The sequence below is a fragment of the Gavia stellata genome, chromosome 8 (genome assembly GCF_030936135.1).
Source record: "Gavia stellata isolate bGavSte3 chromosome 8, bGavSte3.hap2, whole genome shotgun sequence".
Taxonomy (NCBI): Eukaryota; Metazoa; Chordata; class Aves; order Gaviiformes; family Gaviidae; genus Gavia; species Gavia stellata.
In genome coordinates this window covers 3,264,281-3,282,009 of record NC_082601.1, presented here as the reverse complement: position 1 = coordinate 3,282,009, position 17,729 = coordinate 3,264,281, and the positions used below count along the sequence as shown (strand labels likewise).

The window sequence follows — 17,729 nt, the reverse complement described above, 5'->3', positions numbered from 1 at the left end:
TTTTCTTCTTCAGCAGCATGGGGTATGATCTTCGGGATGTGTCCCACTTCTCTGCCATTTGTAAAGTTTGGGTTTCTCTTGCTTTTTGCCTGTTGCACAAAGCTACGTCTCCTGAGGAATGAATTGCCTTCGTGTCACTAAAGGATTTGTCTTTAATCTAGGTGAAAAATCCTGATCTGTGCTATGAACAGTATCACTTCAGATTTTAATTTCTGTGAACGTGGGTGGTTTTTTGGTAGTTTGGGGTAAGTACTCTCCTTTATCTTCTGGGAGTGCTGTGAATGTAAATGCTTTAGATGGAAAGGAATGATGCTGCAGCTGCATCCGTATTTTGATGATGTGAGGAACCTAAAGCAGAAAGTGTTACATGGATAAAGGGTTAAATGTACTCTTGGCTGTAGTGGTAGTCATCAACATAATGTAGGCCCTTGCTTCTCTGAAAATGGTCTTTCCTATGCGTCAAAGATGATGGGGTATTTTAGAATGTATCACATTGAACGTGTGTGAAGTGGCATATTCTAGTATGTGAGCCTCTGGATTTGCTCCCCAAAATTACTTTTATGTATCATGGAATTACAAAATCAGTAGTACTTCTTGACTTTAAATTCAGAAGCGTATCTGGCATCCTTTGTGGGGCTTGTTATGTCTGAGAAAAGTTTCTTATTAAACTTAAATAACCCCTAGACAGGATGCCAACCAGCTACTCTTCTAATTATAAAGTCAATTGAAATATTCTATTGATTTTGGGTTTTGGTGTTTACATAAACATACAGAGGGACTTTTCTCCGGGGGGCAGGGGTGGGGTGTGATTATAAGGAAACACTGTTTGAAATCTGGCACTACTTATCAACATTCTACCCTGTTTTCCGTTACTATCATTTTGGGAAGACAAAAGTGATTCTTTTCCTATTCAAATGAGAACTGTAAAGAATGGGGAAAATGTTCTATATGAAGAATAAGGTTTCCAAGTATGAGACATGTATGGTAGGTCAAGTCTGCTCCCTACCCTGCCAGTGAAATGAATATTCTCATTTATTAGCTCTTCTTAAATCTTGATAGAAGATTTATGCACAAAAAACATCTCATTCTCTGAACATAAATGAATCACTGACTTAGTAGGCATCAGCAATCGTATTAGGTAAAACTTAATTGTTAACATGATAGACTTCTATACAGTTGGTGTAAGCATACTTGCTACCATGATGTTTACAATAGAGGAAAAATTTGGAAGTGGAGTAGATTTTTCTTTTCAAATTACCTCTATTTACGGATGTTTATTGTTAGCAAGTGCTAGCAAATTGGAAGAACTTGGGAATCAGCTCAATCTCTACTTAATTAACTTGGTTGTTTAGTACAGGGAGCTGAAATGAGTAAGCATCTAATTTTAGTAGAAGTGGAAAAAGGAAATGTAGGAATAATTTATTTATAGCTGTATCAGACATGTTATGCTGGTTGAGTTGTGGCGCGTGAAGATCAGAAATGGCAATATTAACTGAGCTTGTCGAGGGTGACGATGGGATCGCGTGCCACTTCTCCTGTATCCTAGGGCACGTGCTGCAAGTGCCAGGCTCCTTTGTGAAAGGTGCGCAGTTACGTAGACCTCAACATTGCTACTACATCCTTCATCCTTGTCTTTGAACTTGATACCATCAATGTACATTAGCTATACTCTGAGCTTACCTGCTGTTTGGGGCCCTTCAGGCACTGCCGTACCCAGGCTGTGAATAGCACTGGCATTACCTCTGAGATAAATACCAAGATTAAAAGTTCAGCTCTGCTGAGCTCCGCTTACCGAGCGCATCGCTTGCTTAGACACACAGCTTGGGTTTTTCTTGGGGTGTATTGTTTCTTGTAATTTGGATTTGCCGGTAACTCAGTCTTTTAGTTAACCGGAGTCTTATCTGTTTAGTGTTTTAATTGCCGTACATTTTTCTAGGAATTCATATTAGTAAAAGTTAGAGGATTTGTAAAAAATAATAATAAAATAACGCAGAAAGATGAGTCTTATTTTATTAAAGATAAAATTGTGAAGAAAAACTGAATTAATTATATGAGATTTCCCATACATAGTTAGCTCGCCACATCTTCTGAAAATATCCTTAAACAGAACCAGTGGGCAACTCCGAAACTTGCTAGAGGGTGGAGGGGGACTATTGAAAGAAATACTGCTTTTTATTGAATTTTTGGTTTCGCAGATTTGCAATAAAATGTTTTGCCTCATCTGCAATGCATCTCCCACACCTGTGACTAGGGAAATGATACAGGAGGAGATCAGACTAAGTGCCAACGCTGAGTAAATACTGAAAGGCTCTTCCTTCATTTGTATGCTGTTGTCTTGAGAGTTTTTTACTACAAGACTGCTTCTGCTTTCTGGTGACAGCTAAGCACATAAGAATAGTTTTCCCAAAGTAATTTTAAAAATGGCAGTGATGGTAAAATGCAGAAGTCGGAAGAGCCAGGGGCAAGGAGAAGAGCCAAGGCTGAAATTCAGTCAGGTATTTTTTTTAAAAAAGCCTAATTTTAAGGATTTCTGTTGTCCTAGAAACTGCTTTGGGCTTTTTGCCCTTCCCCCAAAATTTTGACAGACTCATTTTTGGCTAAGTCACTTCTCAGGAGATGCAGAGACTGCATGCTGTAGTCCTCTCTGGTTTCCATTCTTAAAATAATCTGTTAAAGCAAGAGTTTAAAAACACTGTTAAGAACAGGGCCAACATTACAGCTGTTTTGTTGTAAGTAAAAAGAAAAGTATGATCATGCAGCATGATGCCATTGGTAGTCATAGTAATAGGCTCAGCTGCTACAGCGATAAGCGTGATATTATGGGTAGGCAGTTAAATCTGTTTTACAGAAGAGCATATTCTGTGTGGACGGAGTATTGTATATGAGAGGAGTCCAGGTTTTTAACTGGTTCTGCTGGGCTGAGAAGGATGTTTTATTTATTGGTCCATTGTTCGTGGTTTCTCTGTTGTCTCAAGGGAGCGCACAATCTTGATAAGGAGAACAACTGACAGTAGTTTGCGGTTAACTGCGGAGTTATGGTTTCTTCGGAATTGAAAGCACTATAATAAATGTGATACCAGATAAATATCTTAAATGCTTTCCATTCCAAAAAGAAAACAGAGAATATAATTATAAAAATGTATAGCTCTTGCTTCTAACTTTATAGGTAAGTGATGGAATATGTAGTTAAAGCAGGAACATGTTGTCTCAAATTTTTAAGGCATATGAGGTCACAGAATCACAGAATCACTAAGGTTGGAAAAGACCTGTGAGATCATCAAGTCCAACCATCATCAGGTCCTGTCACTTCCATCAGTGATTATACTTCTGAGAAAGTTAAGCCTCTTAAAATCGCTAATTTAAAAATATTGCCACCGATGCAAACTACGTGTTCGTATCTCTGAGTTTATACTAATTCTCATTTCGTATTAGTATTGCAGTAGCTTCTAGAGGCCTTCAGCGTGGATCGGTGACCCTATGCGGTAGAAGTTGCACAAACCATTTGAGATACAGTAGTAATGACAATGCCCAAGTGACCTTTTGTACTTTCACACGTTCATACTCTCAGGGTAGGGTACCCAGTGAAACTTTCCTCTCTCCACTCTCGCTGGGTCTTTTTGAAAGGATTTTGTAGATTCCTTCTGCAAGAGCTACTGAGTTTTACCCTAAGAGAGAGGTTAGAAGTAGTGGAGGTTTCAGCCAGAAGATCATTATGTGACCAAGAAGTTGAATACGAGTTTCTGAAAAGGGTTTAAAAAACTTGAAATGTTCTAAATTTAAAAAGCAATAAAAAAAATATAAAATAAAGCTAAATGCGTTTTTATTGAATATGCAGAAAAGTAAGAATTGAGACAGCGCTATGTATAACATTTATTTGTTTTCAACTCTTAAAATATTTTAGATATTAGTGCCTAATGAGCAAGTCCTGCACTTTTAGTTTCCTAAGTACTTAATACACCTGTCTTACCAGCTATTTTTATTCTACAAATTCCAGCAATGGACTGTTGAGACTATTGAAATATTAGAAAACATAATGGATAGTTTCTTATAGAGAAATGTGTTGTAAAATATTATTTGCATTATCATTTTCTAATTGGTATACTTTAACTGAATTTTTTTAGGAAATTATAGTTAATGTTCTTGAATTCGGTAGAAATACTTTTAGCATCTATGAAGACTACAATAGTTTTCGGTTTGAATTGTATGGTTTGTAAGGAAGCTGAGCATTATTCACAGTATGTGAAGTCGTTACTGTTCCTACGTATTTTTATGCAGACACAATTCTTCTGCTGCTGCAGAAATGATATATAGTTTTTGACTCTTTGTTTAGTTTGAAATCAGTAACTTATACCCCAACTTCTCCTTCTGAGGACAGCCATTGAAGCTTGCTGTCCAAGTCTTCGTATTGTTCAAATCTTAATACTGTTTAAAACCAGGACTTAAAACAAGATAGACCTCTGGCTATATCCTACCATCCCAACAGCAGCATGTGTACATATGTGTTCCTGTCCTTTATGGTAGGACAATGCTGAGGTATGAATAATAAATATCTTCCACGCTAATTTCTTTATTTTAAGTGAGCAGAAAGAGTGAATCTTCTCAAATACAAGCTGATTCCATAATACTATTATTTTATTGCATCTTCTTAAGAATACCTGTCAAGCAATACTCCAAAAAAAGGAATGCAAATAAAATCCACCCAGGAAAATCAACCTGCTTTCAAAAGAAAACAAAATAAAAATGTTCATAAATAAAATACTATAGCACACAAAGTAATAATTTTTAAAAATTCATATCCCATTCAATTTCCATTTATTTACTCCCAAAACATTTATTTGACCCTCTAACGGAACAGTAGATCTATTTTTTTGGCACTCTGGATATTTCTTCTCACTGCATTACAAAGATGGTTCCTTTTTCTCAACAACTGGCAAAAGAACTTTTAGCAGCCGTCTGCGTCTGCAGGAGCTGGAAGCCGGCGTTCGTCTTAGGCTTTTATGGCTTTTAGTCTAACTCCTTCATCTTTTTTTTATTCTACTTTTAGTCTTAAGAGCTTCTGATTATTAAGGACTGTTGTTTGCTGAGCTGATATGTGCGATGCCTTGGGTTTCCAGGATTCAAAATAACATGTTTTTATGAAACTTGGAATCAAACTTGTGATTTTCTTTTAGCTTTCAACTCCCATTCGCGTTTCTCATCAAAAGCCTCCTAACTTGTCATCTTGGAGCCTGGATACAGTAATAACGAACCATTTCATGGTGGTTTGGGTGAGCTAACGCACTGTCAAAACTCTTCGGTGCTGCGGTGCATCTTCTTTTCTTCTGGCTGTCGTCCTTCTCCAGGCCTGAAGGAAATACAAGTGGTCAGAACTGCAGTTCTGTTTTCCTTACAGCACTGCTGTCCAAGACGGCTTGTTGGCATAGGGATCTTTTTTCAGCTGACATCCACCATCCGGTTTCCACTGTCATCCTGCCCTCTTTGAAAATTCTAGTAAATATGATGTATGGGTCTAGATATCACTTTAAATAAAAGATGGACCTCAAAGGACATCCAGAGTCCCTTCCCGATCTCCACTGCTATGCTTTGGTGCTACAGCTTGATTTGAAAGGACAGGCCTCCTCTTAGGACTTTTCTGGTCTTGTACTCACAGTGTAGCTTATACCGTTGCTCTGATGAGGTATGTTGCGTTTTTCCATGCTGTGTCACAGAACTCTTTGCATCTCCACGCTGGTGATGCTGGGCATCGCTGTCTTCTCATCGCACCTAGTCTCCTCGTGAGTCAGAAAACCAGGACTGCCCATGTTCATCCTAGATCTTGGAGATTTCATTTTGAAAATAGGGAAGGACAGTTCAGAGGGCTCTCCGAGGGCTCTCGTGGTCCTCCCAGAGGAAGATGGCCTTCACCTTGTTGATGCAGTGCTATCAATTATGGAAATTATACATGTTTTATGAAGGGGAAGAAATAAACAGTTGAGATTTTGTCTTTTGGATTGGGGCCAAATATTCCAAAAGATGTCTAGCAGCACTATATTTTAATGAGAACGGGTGTGCATGCGTTTCTTCATCTGGAATATTGACTTGTTGAAGATGGTATTTTGGAAGAGATCCAGAAATCATATTCTGGCAATTCAGTCTGTGGCTGGGGATGGATTTGTCCCCGAATGCAGTTGTAAATATTATATTAGCTACTAGCCAATTCAGGACTTCTCTACACCGATTCCTACTGTGTCTTTCTGTGAGGCAGGTCTGACAGAAGCTGAGGAAGAATATTTGCCTGTTTTTAATTTTTCTGCGGCAGTCTGGCTGCTCATTGCCTCTTCAACTCCCAAACTTCTCAAGTCTGGATTGAAATAAGGACACGTTTTCTTCCTCCTACTCAGATTCCATCAAGATTTTTTTTTTCCCCAGTAGCAATTAATTAATTGCCTAATTAATCTGGAGAAAGGGCAGGTGTTGAATGCACTCTAGACCTCTCAGGTTAGATCTCCAGGAGCGGTGTTTGATGAGGGATAGGAATCAGAGCAGTGTTTGACAAAAACCTAGCAAGAGTTTTACAAGTTTGAGATCTACATCACACCAGATACTCTTCTGTGTGGTCATTTACGTGAGTGGAATGGAAAACAGGATCATAAATAAATTAGAAAAATAGATTAGGTCCACTTGAAAATACCAAAATTAGGTTTTATATTCATGAGAGCTCTATAAATAGAATAGTTGCCTCATGTCTGAATTAAAAATCTATCCATGTGCTGCTTAACACATTGAATGTGATTTCTACTAGCGAGGGAAGCCTTTCTGGGCCACCAAGGAAAAAGCTTATATATCTGTCTTTCTGCTATTGCAGGAGCAAAGAGTTTCCAAAAAAATACTGCCTGAAATGAACTCATGCCTTAGAAAGTCCAGTTTTTATCTATATGACAGTAAGATTTTACGTGGAAGGTCATTTACAAGTGGGAGGAATAGCCATCTGAAGATGTTCGGGTATTACCTGGTCCATCTTGAACTAGATTACAACTAGAGAGACTAACGTTAAGTGTGTCTTGAAGTGCAATGACAGAGTTTTGCTTCAGTGAGCAATTTTTCAACCAACATCATTTAAGAGGCCCTATGTATTTTTAAGTATGGTAGGCATCCATCTCGTGTCATTCGAGTAGTGCAGGTGATTCTTCTGTTAAACCCATATAGGAATGACTTTGTAATGGTGTTTCTTAAATTTGTAGTTTGGTCTTTGGGACTTTTCCTGATATTTAAATCCTTGGAGTGTCAGTTCTGGATACTGATTTAAACAAAAGAGAAAAAAATTTTTAAAAATTTCCTTTTTTATGAGCAAAGAGGTTCCCAATAATTAATAATGTGTAACATACTGATCCATTACAAGCCTGGCATGAGAGTTTGAAACTATTATAAGTGGATGTGTTTTCTTTACTCCAGTGAAATATAAAGAATTTGGGTTTAGCCACAAAGATTGTAAAGACTTTTCTATTACTTTTCTAAAAATGCAGTTTAAAATATTTCAGTGATTAGTAAAAAAAGGAAGATGTGCAGTTATATTTTAGTTTAGGTTCTCTGGGATTTGTGTCATTTAAATTGAGTAGCCAGAGTTGATGGTTGTGTTTTAAAAATAAATAGTAAACATATATGTTGAATTTAATTTTATGTTATGCTGCTTCATTGTATGAACTATGTTTTACTCTTGGCTTACTTACAGAAATAGCAAAATACTCAAAAAAAAGTCCACACACATGAGAAGTCTTTGTAACATGTCATCTTGGTAGGTCGTGTACACCTTCATGTGTAAACACGTGCGTGAGAGAAGCTATTTTTTTTCTGTTACGTTCCATTTTGGAGACATTGGCGAAGGCTTCTGTTCTCCAGAATTAGGTGACACAGGTACATTGGCAGAAAACAAACTCACTTGCCATAGCTGTGGTTTTCATTCGTCTCTACCAATAGGTTCGCTGTTACTAGCTTCATCCTAGTTTTGAATAATTGCTGAGCAACTTGTCTGATGAGCAGCTTTTCATTGACTGTTATTGGGAAGGTGTCTATAATTTGGAAGTCTGTATTTCTAAGCTAAAAAGCCGGGGAGGGCGTGGGTGCCAGTTTCTCAGGTATATATGAGGTGTTTGGCAGGCCTGGGGGTGTCAAGATATAAAGCATTTGCTATTCCTGCCTAATCTGAAATGTTAAACACAAAACCATAAGTGGAAATCCAATGGGACATATATTTTCAGTGCGTGGTTGGGGTTTTGTTCCTCAAGCGCTTATCTGTTTTTTTGTTCCAAACTGCTGCCTAGAGAAATGTGCTTGTCATGAAACGGCTTTTATTGCTTTGTTAACATATTTCTCATCACACCAGAATAGGATAGCCTCTGCTTTATGATTACAATTTGTTCTTACTTTATCTTTTGTTAATTTATTATTTAATTTCTGTACTGAAATGTGATAATGGTACCTGGGAGAGAGGATGTGATCTTTCTTCTCTTGAGTTCAATGCAGTGCCTCATGTACTGTGTTAATTTTGTACCTTTTTGAGTTGTCATAATGTTACAGTATTTGAAAAATGGTATTTCAAGTTACAAATGATGTAAAGATTTGATTCAGTTCTTACCAGTTAACAGTGTAGTTGCATATCCCTTTTCAAATAGTATTTGTTTGGAAAAATGATAATTGATACTTTCTGATAATCAATACCTTCTGATCTCTATCATATGAGCTATATTTGCAGGGCAGTTGAGAATGGAAAATTACTTTATTGCATCAAAACCATAGTTAAATACATTTATAATTATACAGTTCTATGTATATGCAGTATGTCATTTTAATACTTGAATGTTCTCCAGTGAATCGCAATGAATAAAGTAGAAAGGTGTAGTTCAAGGCAATTTCACTTGCTTTAATTCTCCTAGTCTCCCCCCATATGTTTTTTTGTGTATGACCACTGTCACTTCAAGACTCTGCCTTAAGTAAAAGACAATTAATAATTTATTTTATTCTTCAGCTTTGGTAAAGGGGTATAAAGATAGCCAAATAAACTTTATTATTTTCTCACTCTTTCCGTGTCACCCCCTCATAGTAAATCTACCCAGCTTGTCTTTTTTTTCATGCCATGTGATGGATATGACTAGACCACCCCAATTACTTACATTTTTTTTCTTTATAAATTGTTGGGGGGGTTGTTGTCTACTAACCTACCTTGGCCATAATCTATTTTGCTCATTAGATTTTATCATAGTCATCATGATGATATGTAATTGTCATCATTGTATTTTTTTCTTCAGGAGTCCAAAATAATGCTTTAAATAATAATCCTCCAAAGCCCCATTAATGAAGTAGGGCAGAAAATAGAAGAGCATAAGGTTCACATCTACATTTAGATTGTGTACTCGCACCCTTTCACACAACATTATTCCTAGTAGTTAATTTCATACTGGTCCACAACTAACTACATTAAGGTATGGCTGCTTTTAGGTTTATGCTAATCAAAATATGTAATGAATTAAATTATCTTATATCCCCACTCAAAGACATTTAAGGGAAATACAAGTGTATAGTTAAATAATTTCCGATGAGATGTGGCATAGCACGTAGTATCTGAAGTAGCTGATGGCAGATTCATTCTTATTTAAAAAATACTCAAGTCTGGATGCTCAAAACGTTTTCTTTCCTGTGCGTGGGTATCAAACATTACTGTTTTGGATTAACCTAGTTACTTTATAGCTTTGGTGATTGTCGCCCAACAGGCAGTATTCTATTAATGTTTTTATTCTTCTGCGTTGCAGGGGGTTCAGGACCGTCATCATCAATAGCCATAGCTGGCACCAGCCAACCTGCCATCACAAAGACAACATCTGTGCTTCAAGATGGTGTTATAGTCACTACTGCAGCTGGAAACCCACTTCAGAGCCAGCTGCCCATTGGGAGCGATTTCCCTTTTGCTGGCCACGAACACTCCCTTCATTTTCCGCAGAACAGCTCTTCAACCAACAATCTTCCACATTCTTTGAATCAAAACCTCCTCAATTCTCTACCTATCTCTTTGCCAGTGAATCAGCAACATCTCCTAAACCAGAATCTATTAAATATACTACAGCCTTCAGCAGGAGAAGGCAAGTCTGAGGTCAACCTCAACCCTTTAGGTTTTCTCAACCCGAATGTAAATGCTGCTTTAGCTTTTCTCTCCAGTGACGTGGATGGGCAGGTATTACAGCCTGTTCATTTTCAGCTTCTAGCAACCCTCCTTCAGAACCAAGCCCAAGCAGCTGCCATGCTTCCCCTACCATCTTTCAATCTGACCATCTCAGATTTGTTGCAACAGCAAAATAACCCTTTACCCTCAGTAACACAGATGACAGCCCCACCTGACCATTTGCCAAGCACTCAGTCAGAAAGCAGCAGGGTGGAGACCCTTTTAACCAACCCCCTGGGCAACCCCATACCAAGCTTTTCAGGCACTGACACTACTTCTAACCCCCTGCTCCTCCCAGCTGTCTCTGGGGCCTCAGCATTAATGGCCTTGAATCCCCAGCTGGTGGGAGGTGTCCTGAACTCTGCATCGGGCAACACCGCTAATCATCCAGAGGTTTCCATAGCCACCTCCTCCCAAGCAACCACTACCACAACCACTACATCATCAGCAGTGGCAGCACTGTCTGTCTCAACCCTGGGTGGTGGGACAGCAGTGGTGTCAATGGCAGAAACATTGCTGAACATATCTAATAATGCTGGGAGTACATCTGGTCCAGCTAAACTCAACAATAACTCTGTGGTGCCACAGCTACTTAACCCTCTACTGGGGACAGGTCTGCTTGGTAAGTTCAATTTCTTCACAGATATAAAAGGCAAAAAAAAGGAAGAGGGTTGGGGAGGGGGAATTTTGGATTCTAGTTTCTAGTTTTAAAGACTCCACTTTATCATACTTTTTTTTGTAAGGCTTTTGTATGTTACAGCTTGTTTATTGAGAAAAACATAACAGTTATTGTAAGAAATTTAAAATACATTCTAATCTAATTCATTAATACCGGTTTTGGAAATTATTTTATAGTCCATTCTTAATTCTGATGCCACCTAGATCTACTATATACACCTTAAAATTCTGTAAGCAATTGGACTTGTTTCCTTTTTCAAGTAGTAAAAGCACAGGCGCATCTCCGGGATGCAGTGTTTCATTTCAAGTGCATGTGGCATCACAGGGTTAGTACGAGTAGCTGCGCAGTAGATGAAAAATGGCCAAGTGCATTTTTCCAAATGAATCAAAAGTGTCAAAACCGTAAGCACACTCCCCGTAAAGTAATCCATAAAGCATTTGAAGCAGGTCCTTGCACAAGTTCAAAGAGGAAGGTTGCCCTTCGAGCCCTTTATTATGTATTTATATTTTCTCATTTCTCTGGCTTTTTTTACTTAGCTTGTCGTTTAGAAGCCCAGGGTATCTCACTTGACAAACATCTGCGTCCCAAACCAAGTGATTAAAAAGCCCTTAAATACAAGTTTTTTCTCCTGGGTCTTTTGATTATTTTTACCAAGAATATGTAATATAGTTAGTACTCCTCTGTTGTTTGGACTACGTAATCTAATAACTAGCCTAGGAGGAGGAATTAAATAGTGGCAAAGAGCTGATAAGTATTTTAATTTAATACCTCATACTTACCTACTAAATGGCTATCGTGAACTCAACCCTACTTTACATTTTCCATGTAAAACACAGCTAATCAGTGATTCCGCAAATGGTAATTTTAAGAAAAACATGAGCTTTTAATTAAAAACAAAACAAAACAAAATCCCTAGGAAATGGATATATTTTAAAGCTTTATTATTTCATAAAGTCAAGTTCAACAGTGTATTTATTTTACTAGAACTAGAATTTTCATGTAAAGTGAGATTTTCTTGTAATACAAAATGTTAACACAGTTGTTTCTCTAGAATGTAAAAAAAAAAATTGTTTTGAGTGTTGACTGACATGTCTGTGAGCCAAAAAGCCTTTGCTCATTTGCAGTTAGCTCACATTATTTTGTCATAGTTAATGAAAAACTAGTTTTGTTGGGTTTTTTAAATTATTTTCTCTTTCTCTCTCTCTCTCTCCCCTCCTCCTCCTCCCCCTCACCACCCCAGTACTGTTTGAAGCAGTCACTCTTTGGAAACTAAGAGTCAGATTCCAAGACACCGAATATCGTAGAAGCTCATTCTGCCATACTTGGCTGTGTACCGTTCCAAAGGCAAAGACAGTCATGTCAGAAACCTTTAGAAAGTGTCCAGATAGATGTGACATGCAAGAGAAGCAATACTGAAGAAATAAAGGAATAAAGAGTAGGAGAGACATGCCTTGAGGACCATTCCATAGAAGATTGAAGGGGAAAAGTGTTGTTTTACAGAGGCATTTGCTTAGCAGTCAGTTAAAATTTGAGTCAAGGAAATTCCTCCTGACTGTTGAAAACTATACTGACTTACGTTTCCCTGTGTTTGAATTACAGGTGACATGTCATCTATAAACACTACTTTGAATAACCATCAGCTGAGTCATCTCCAGTCGCTATTAAACAACAATCAGATGTTTCCTTCAAATCAGCAGCAACAGCACCTTCTCCAGGGGTATCAGAACATGCAGGGCTTTCAAGGCCAGCCCCCAATTCCTGGCCCAGCTAACAACCCAAACCCCATGGCATGTCTGTTCCAAAATTTCCAGGTAGAAAGCAAAATGAAATCACTGTTCAAACAAATGTGCAACTCTCAGTAGGTAAAATTATATCCTCCATAGTTTGGGGGTTTTTGCCGAGTGGTTAAGACAGCATGGTATATACAATTGCTTGCCTCTTTCAGTAGTTCTTGGGTTTTGCAAATCGGTAACATTTGTTACTGGAATTTTATACCTTCTTCCTTAGAAATTGGGTATAGTTTCTTTGGAAAGAGTTATACTGCATCTCTTGAAAAAAATATGCTGCGTATGTCCTGACAATTACTATACATTTTTAGCAAAACTATTTTCCATTCCGCAGAAATGATCACAAATTCCCATTTAGACCGCTCTTAACGATTCAGGGGTGAGAAATAAATATTGATACCGCTTTACAGTAATTAGAAACTTAATAAATGATTATAGGTGACCATGTGTACCAGTCCTCTTATATTCCCACTGAACTTGAATGGAAGAGCTAGCTGTGCTGTGGGTTGTGTAGACTGAAGAAAACGGGCATTAGAATGAATATACAATGACAAACTGAGCAAAAATCATACCTCCCTGCTATCCACCTAAATAGACAGTTCTTCATAATGCAAGTTGAACTATCAAACTAACGTACTGACAGGAAGCATAGCAACCAAAATAGGTAATAAAACCAGAGTTAAAGTACGTATTTATTATTATTCAGTATCACCGTGGTTGCTGCAGAACTCAAGACGTGAAGAGGGAAGCATGCAGATAGTGCCAGAAAGGGCTTTTACCCTTTAAGAAGGAAAAAGGAGACGTGTCGTTTTCTCAGTGTAGATGTTTCACTGCTATTGCAAAATCACAGTCCTCTAAATGCCTATTACCTCTCTTTGTTTCTGTATGAATTTTGGTAGCTTTATCTCGGTATTTCTTGCTTCAGATCCTCAGTTATATAATAGTAATGGTAAGTATTTGAAGGAGTTCTTGGAAATATTTTACCCTTGTTTTTTACAGTTTTTTGTTATAGCATTATTATTGACATCGTCTTCGCTGCCTAAGTATGTGACAAGAAATACAAAAAGCACAGTTGCTTTAATCCGAAGGGTACAGTTTACTGTGGCAGTGCCTGACATTACAGCTGCAATGCAAAGGGATGCAGGCGTGGTTTACAAGGGACTGAAGTAAAAAGAGATCCCACGAGAGAAGCATGTAACCGAAAGGGAAAAAATAGAAATGTTAGCCAATTCCAAGAGGACAGTGATGGCCTACATTCCGGAAATTGAACGAGGAGCAGACAAGGAGCCCAGAAGAACAGTTGGTAGGGAGGAAAGAAGCAAAGTTAGGGTCTGGGAAGGAACGAAAGAGAATAGTTGAGAACAGAAATATTGACCTTGGTGGTGGTGTTTAGGGCTTGAGAGAAAAAAGGAGGGTGCTGTACTTCAATCAGAAGAGGAAATCCCCGAAAAGACTCTGAAAGAGATGATAAAGTAGTCTCAGCAGGGCATGGTAGGTTGTATCATTTCATGCAAGGCAAGTATTTTGATCCACGAGGCAAAGTCTAAGAGACAGTGCTTTTGTTTTCCTCTAAATTATGTTTTTGTAGTTTTCTATCTAGCTTGTTCAGCATTACACTTCGTATCTGATGTATAACCAAAATAAAATTATGTACTGTAACAAAGAGGCACCCTGGCCACCATCCTGATTTTTTTATTAAAATGAAACAAAGCTTGTCTACTGAAATGGGACTTTAGGCAGAATAGCAATTTCCATCTTTTTCTCTGCTTTTTCCAGGTGAGAATGCAGGAAGATGCTGCTGTCCTAAACAAAAGAATGATCACTCAAATGGGAATGGCACCAGTTCCCGAGAGCTCCAACACTATGCTTCCTCCTTTCCAAGAAACATCTTGTGATTTGCAGCAAAGAACGGAACCATCTCTTGGACAACAGGCAAAGGATAACCTCAATGTCGCTGCTCAGGGTGATACATCGGTGGACGCTATCTACAAAGCAGTTGTAGATGCTGCAAGCAAAGGAATGCAAGTAGTAATCACCACTGCCGTTAGCAGTACAACACAAATGAGTCCCATTCCAGCTTTGAGTGCCATGAGTGCCTTCACAGCCTCAATTGGTGACCCATTAAATCTTTCTAGTGCTGTCAGCGCAGTAATCCATGGAAGAAACATTGCCGTTTCTGATCATGAAGGTAGGATAAGGAACACTAGAGGAACACGAATACTGAAGAATTCAGAGCACGGTAAAAATGCAAGTGAAGGGGATGGGTATGAATATTACAAATCAACAAGTTGTAACACACCCAAAAAACAGTGGGAAGGGGAGCAAAGTCCTGTCGGTGAGATAAATAGATGGAAATGTGATGAGTTTCTAGACCACTCCACCCATATCCATAGTAGTCCTTGTCACGAAAGGCCCAATAACATCTCCACACTGCCATTATTACAAGGCGAGCAGCATCAGATACTGTTATCACAGCGAAACTGTCAAAGTGATAAAATGTTGGAGGAGAATTTCAGGTATAACAATTACAAAAGAACTATGATGACTTTTAAGGAAAGACTGGAGAACACTGTGGAACGATGTGCACACATAAACGGAAACAGGCCTCAGCAGAACAGGGGATTTGGGGAGTTGCTGAACACTTCTAAACAAGACCTGATTCTGGAAGAGCAATCTCCAAGTTCCTCGAATAGCTTGGAAAGTTCGTTAGTTAAAGACTATATCCATTACAATGGAGATTTTAATGCCAAAAGCATTAATGGGTGTGTGCCTAGCCCTTCAGATGCTAAAAGCATCAGCAGTGAAGATGACCTAAGGAACCCAGACTCCCCTTCTTCAAATGAGCTGATACATTACAGGCCGAGGACGTTTAATGTTGGCGACTTGGTCTGGGGCCAAATCAAAGGACTGACTTCATGGCCTGGAAAACTAGTAAGAGAAGAAGAAGTTCACAATTCATGTCAACAAAACGCTGAGGAGGGGAAGGTATATTTATATATATATGCACATATCTATCTATCTATATACACGTGTACCTATGCCCATACAAATGTTTATCAAAACTATCTCGGTCCATTCTTTATTTTTTCCTTTACTTTAGTAGTACAAATTGCTTTTTTTCATTACCATAGCTTGTGGAACTGAATTTTTCCCCTAGTTATCTAATGAGAAACTTCTACCAATGCCATGAAACAGATTATATTTTGGCCTGATTGTGCTTTACTAATTAATTTGTGCACAAAAGACTTGCTACGCAAAAAATGTTGTCAACGAAAAAGTGTTTAACTTACGTTGTGTATTTCGTTGAATGTCTGGCTGTGTCCAAAGCAATTGATATGGAGAGATCTAAAAGTGTGGAAAACTGCAAAAAGGAAAGCTGATCTAATCAAATTGAGGAGTCTGTAATAAGTAAAAGCTTGCTGATTGACACATACACTCCTGAAGAGGAAATGCATGCGCATTTTCACCTTGAAAGGAGGTTTTGACCATCTTTTAATAGTGAGGAAAGCATTCCAATTTGCTCTTTCGTACTAAAATCCTTTTTTTTTTTTTTCAACAAATCAAATGCTTGTTGGGGAATATACAGAAATACAGTTACCAAGGAGTTATTGGTTATTTTATTATGATAAGTATTTCAAATTCTGGTCTCCACTACTTGTATAATATTATATTTTTGTAATTCTTATAAAATACTTCACATCTTCCATATATAAATATTTTTAAGTGCCGTGTTATAAAATGCAAATTTTAAACATATGCAAGCAGAAAGGAAAGATGTAATGAAATAACGTTTTACCTCTGACACAAAGAAATCAAACCACTTAAAAATGTCTTTTTTCCCCATATACCTGCCTAGTACCTTGCACGACAACAGTCGTAAGAACGTAGGAACGGTGGTAGTGGGTTGGACCAAAGTATTCCTTTCCCCAAAATTTGGCCAACAGCAGATATCCCGAAGAGAGAAAGTCCAAGAACATGCTGAGGAGTGCTTCTTCACCAACAGCCTCTGACTCCCACCAGTGCGGGGCTCAGGAGCTTCTTGAGCTGGACCTGGTGTATCTATAGTGTAACCACTGCTGGTCTCACTGCAGCTCATCATCCTAGAGTTACCTGAGGTTGATGTGCAAATGTAATTTCCCCAAAGAGCCCAACAGGCCTGTGATGAACTGGTGCTATAAATAACTGGGGTGATGTTTGGCCAGAATGGTTTCAACCCTCGTTCAAGAGAACTTTAGGCTCTCTTTCCAGGTGGCTTCTCTGTTGATCTCCTTAGCCACAAAGGTTTCAAAGAGCTCCTGTCTGAGTATGCTGAACTAAAGTATTTATAGAGGAGTCAACATGCTTTAGTAACAATAATTGAATGCTTAAGAGCTCATTCCTCATAAAGGTTAGATCCCCAAGTTACAAGTCAGTTTATAAAGTACAGAAAAATGAGACAGACCACAAACTATAAAAGAAAACAAAACTGGAAAAATTAGGAGGTGTACAATATCACTGTCCCATATGAATTATGAGTATAGTAATTACTCTGCAGGTATGTTCCAAGTATGCATTTATGTATTAACTTCACAAAATTGTGTATCCGTATCTATATGACTGTTTTGATATATTTGAAGAGCTTTTTTTTTTTATAACTTCGGTAAAGAGGTGACATTTTTTTTCATTTGCATTCCTTAGCAATTTTATACGTTTACTCCCCAATTTGTGGATACCAGAATGTATAGTTGCTTTTGTGCAAACCCACCATCTTTAATTTTGCGTCTCTTATGTACCTTATATAAGCATTGTGTAATATATTCAGTGGCACAGATTTTATCGTATACTGAAGCACAGACAACAAGGAAGCAAACTGTGGAAATGCATACATCGCTGCTCACGCAGAACTCTCAAGGTACTGGTGGAGGCAGCAAGAGAGACTGGTTCAAGTTCTTCAGCAGAAGTCCCACGTAACGGATCACCTCTCACAGCAGAGGGCCTTTAATAATAATAATTTTAAATTAAAAAAAAAAAATGTCTGATTTTCTCCAACCAGAAGTACAGAGTGAATGGCCATTCCAAAGGTCAGGAGTTGAGG

The 17,729-nt window shown here is 38.2% G+C and overlaps 1 protein-coding gene across 3 annotated transcripts in view; it reads left to right on the top strand.

The window, feature by feature from the left end:
• The window catches only part of MBD5 (methyl-CpG binding domain protein 5), a 48,238-nt gene that overhangs the window by 18,263 nt on the left and 12,246 nt on the right, over positions 1-17,729 (top strand). For 2 of the 3 annotated variants that reach the window (XM_059820180.1, XM_059820179.1), the window contains 3 exons: positions 9,783-10,811; positions 12,468-12,679; positions 14,432-15,640. In XM_059820180.1, coding sequence (XP_059676163.1) covers positions 9,783-10,811; positions 12,468-12,679; positions 14,432-15,640 — 2,450 coding nt within the window. The remainder of the gene's footprint in view (positions 1-9,782; positions 10,812-12,467; positions 12,680-14,431; positions 15,641-17,729) is intronic. The other variant, XM_059820181.1, reaches the window with a different exon arrangement.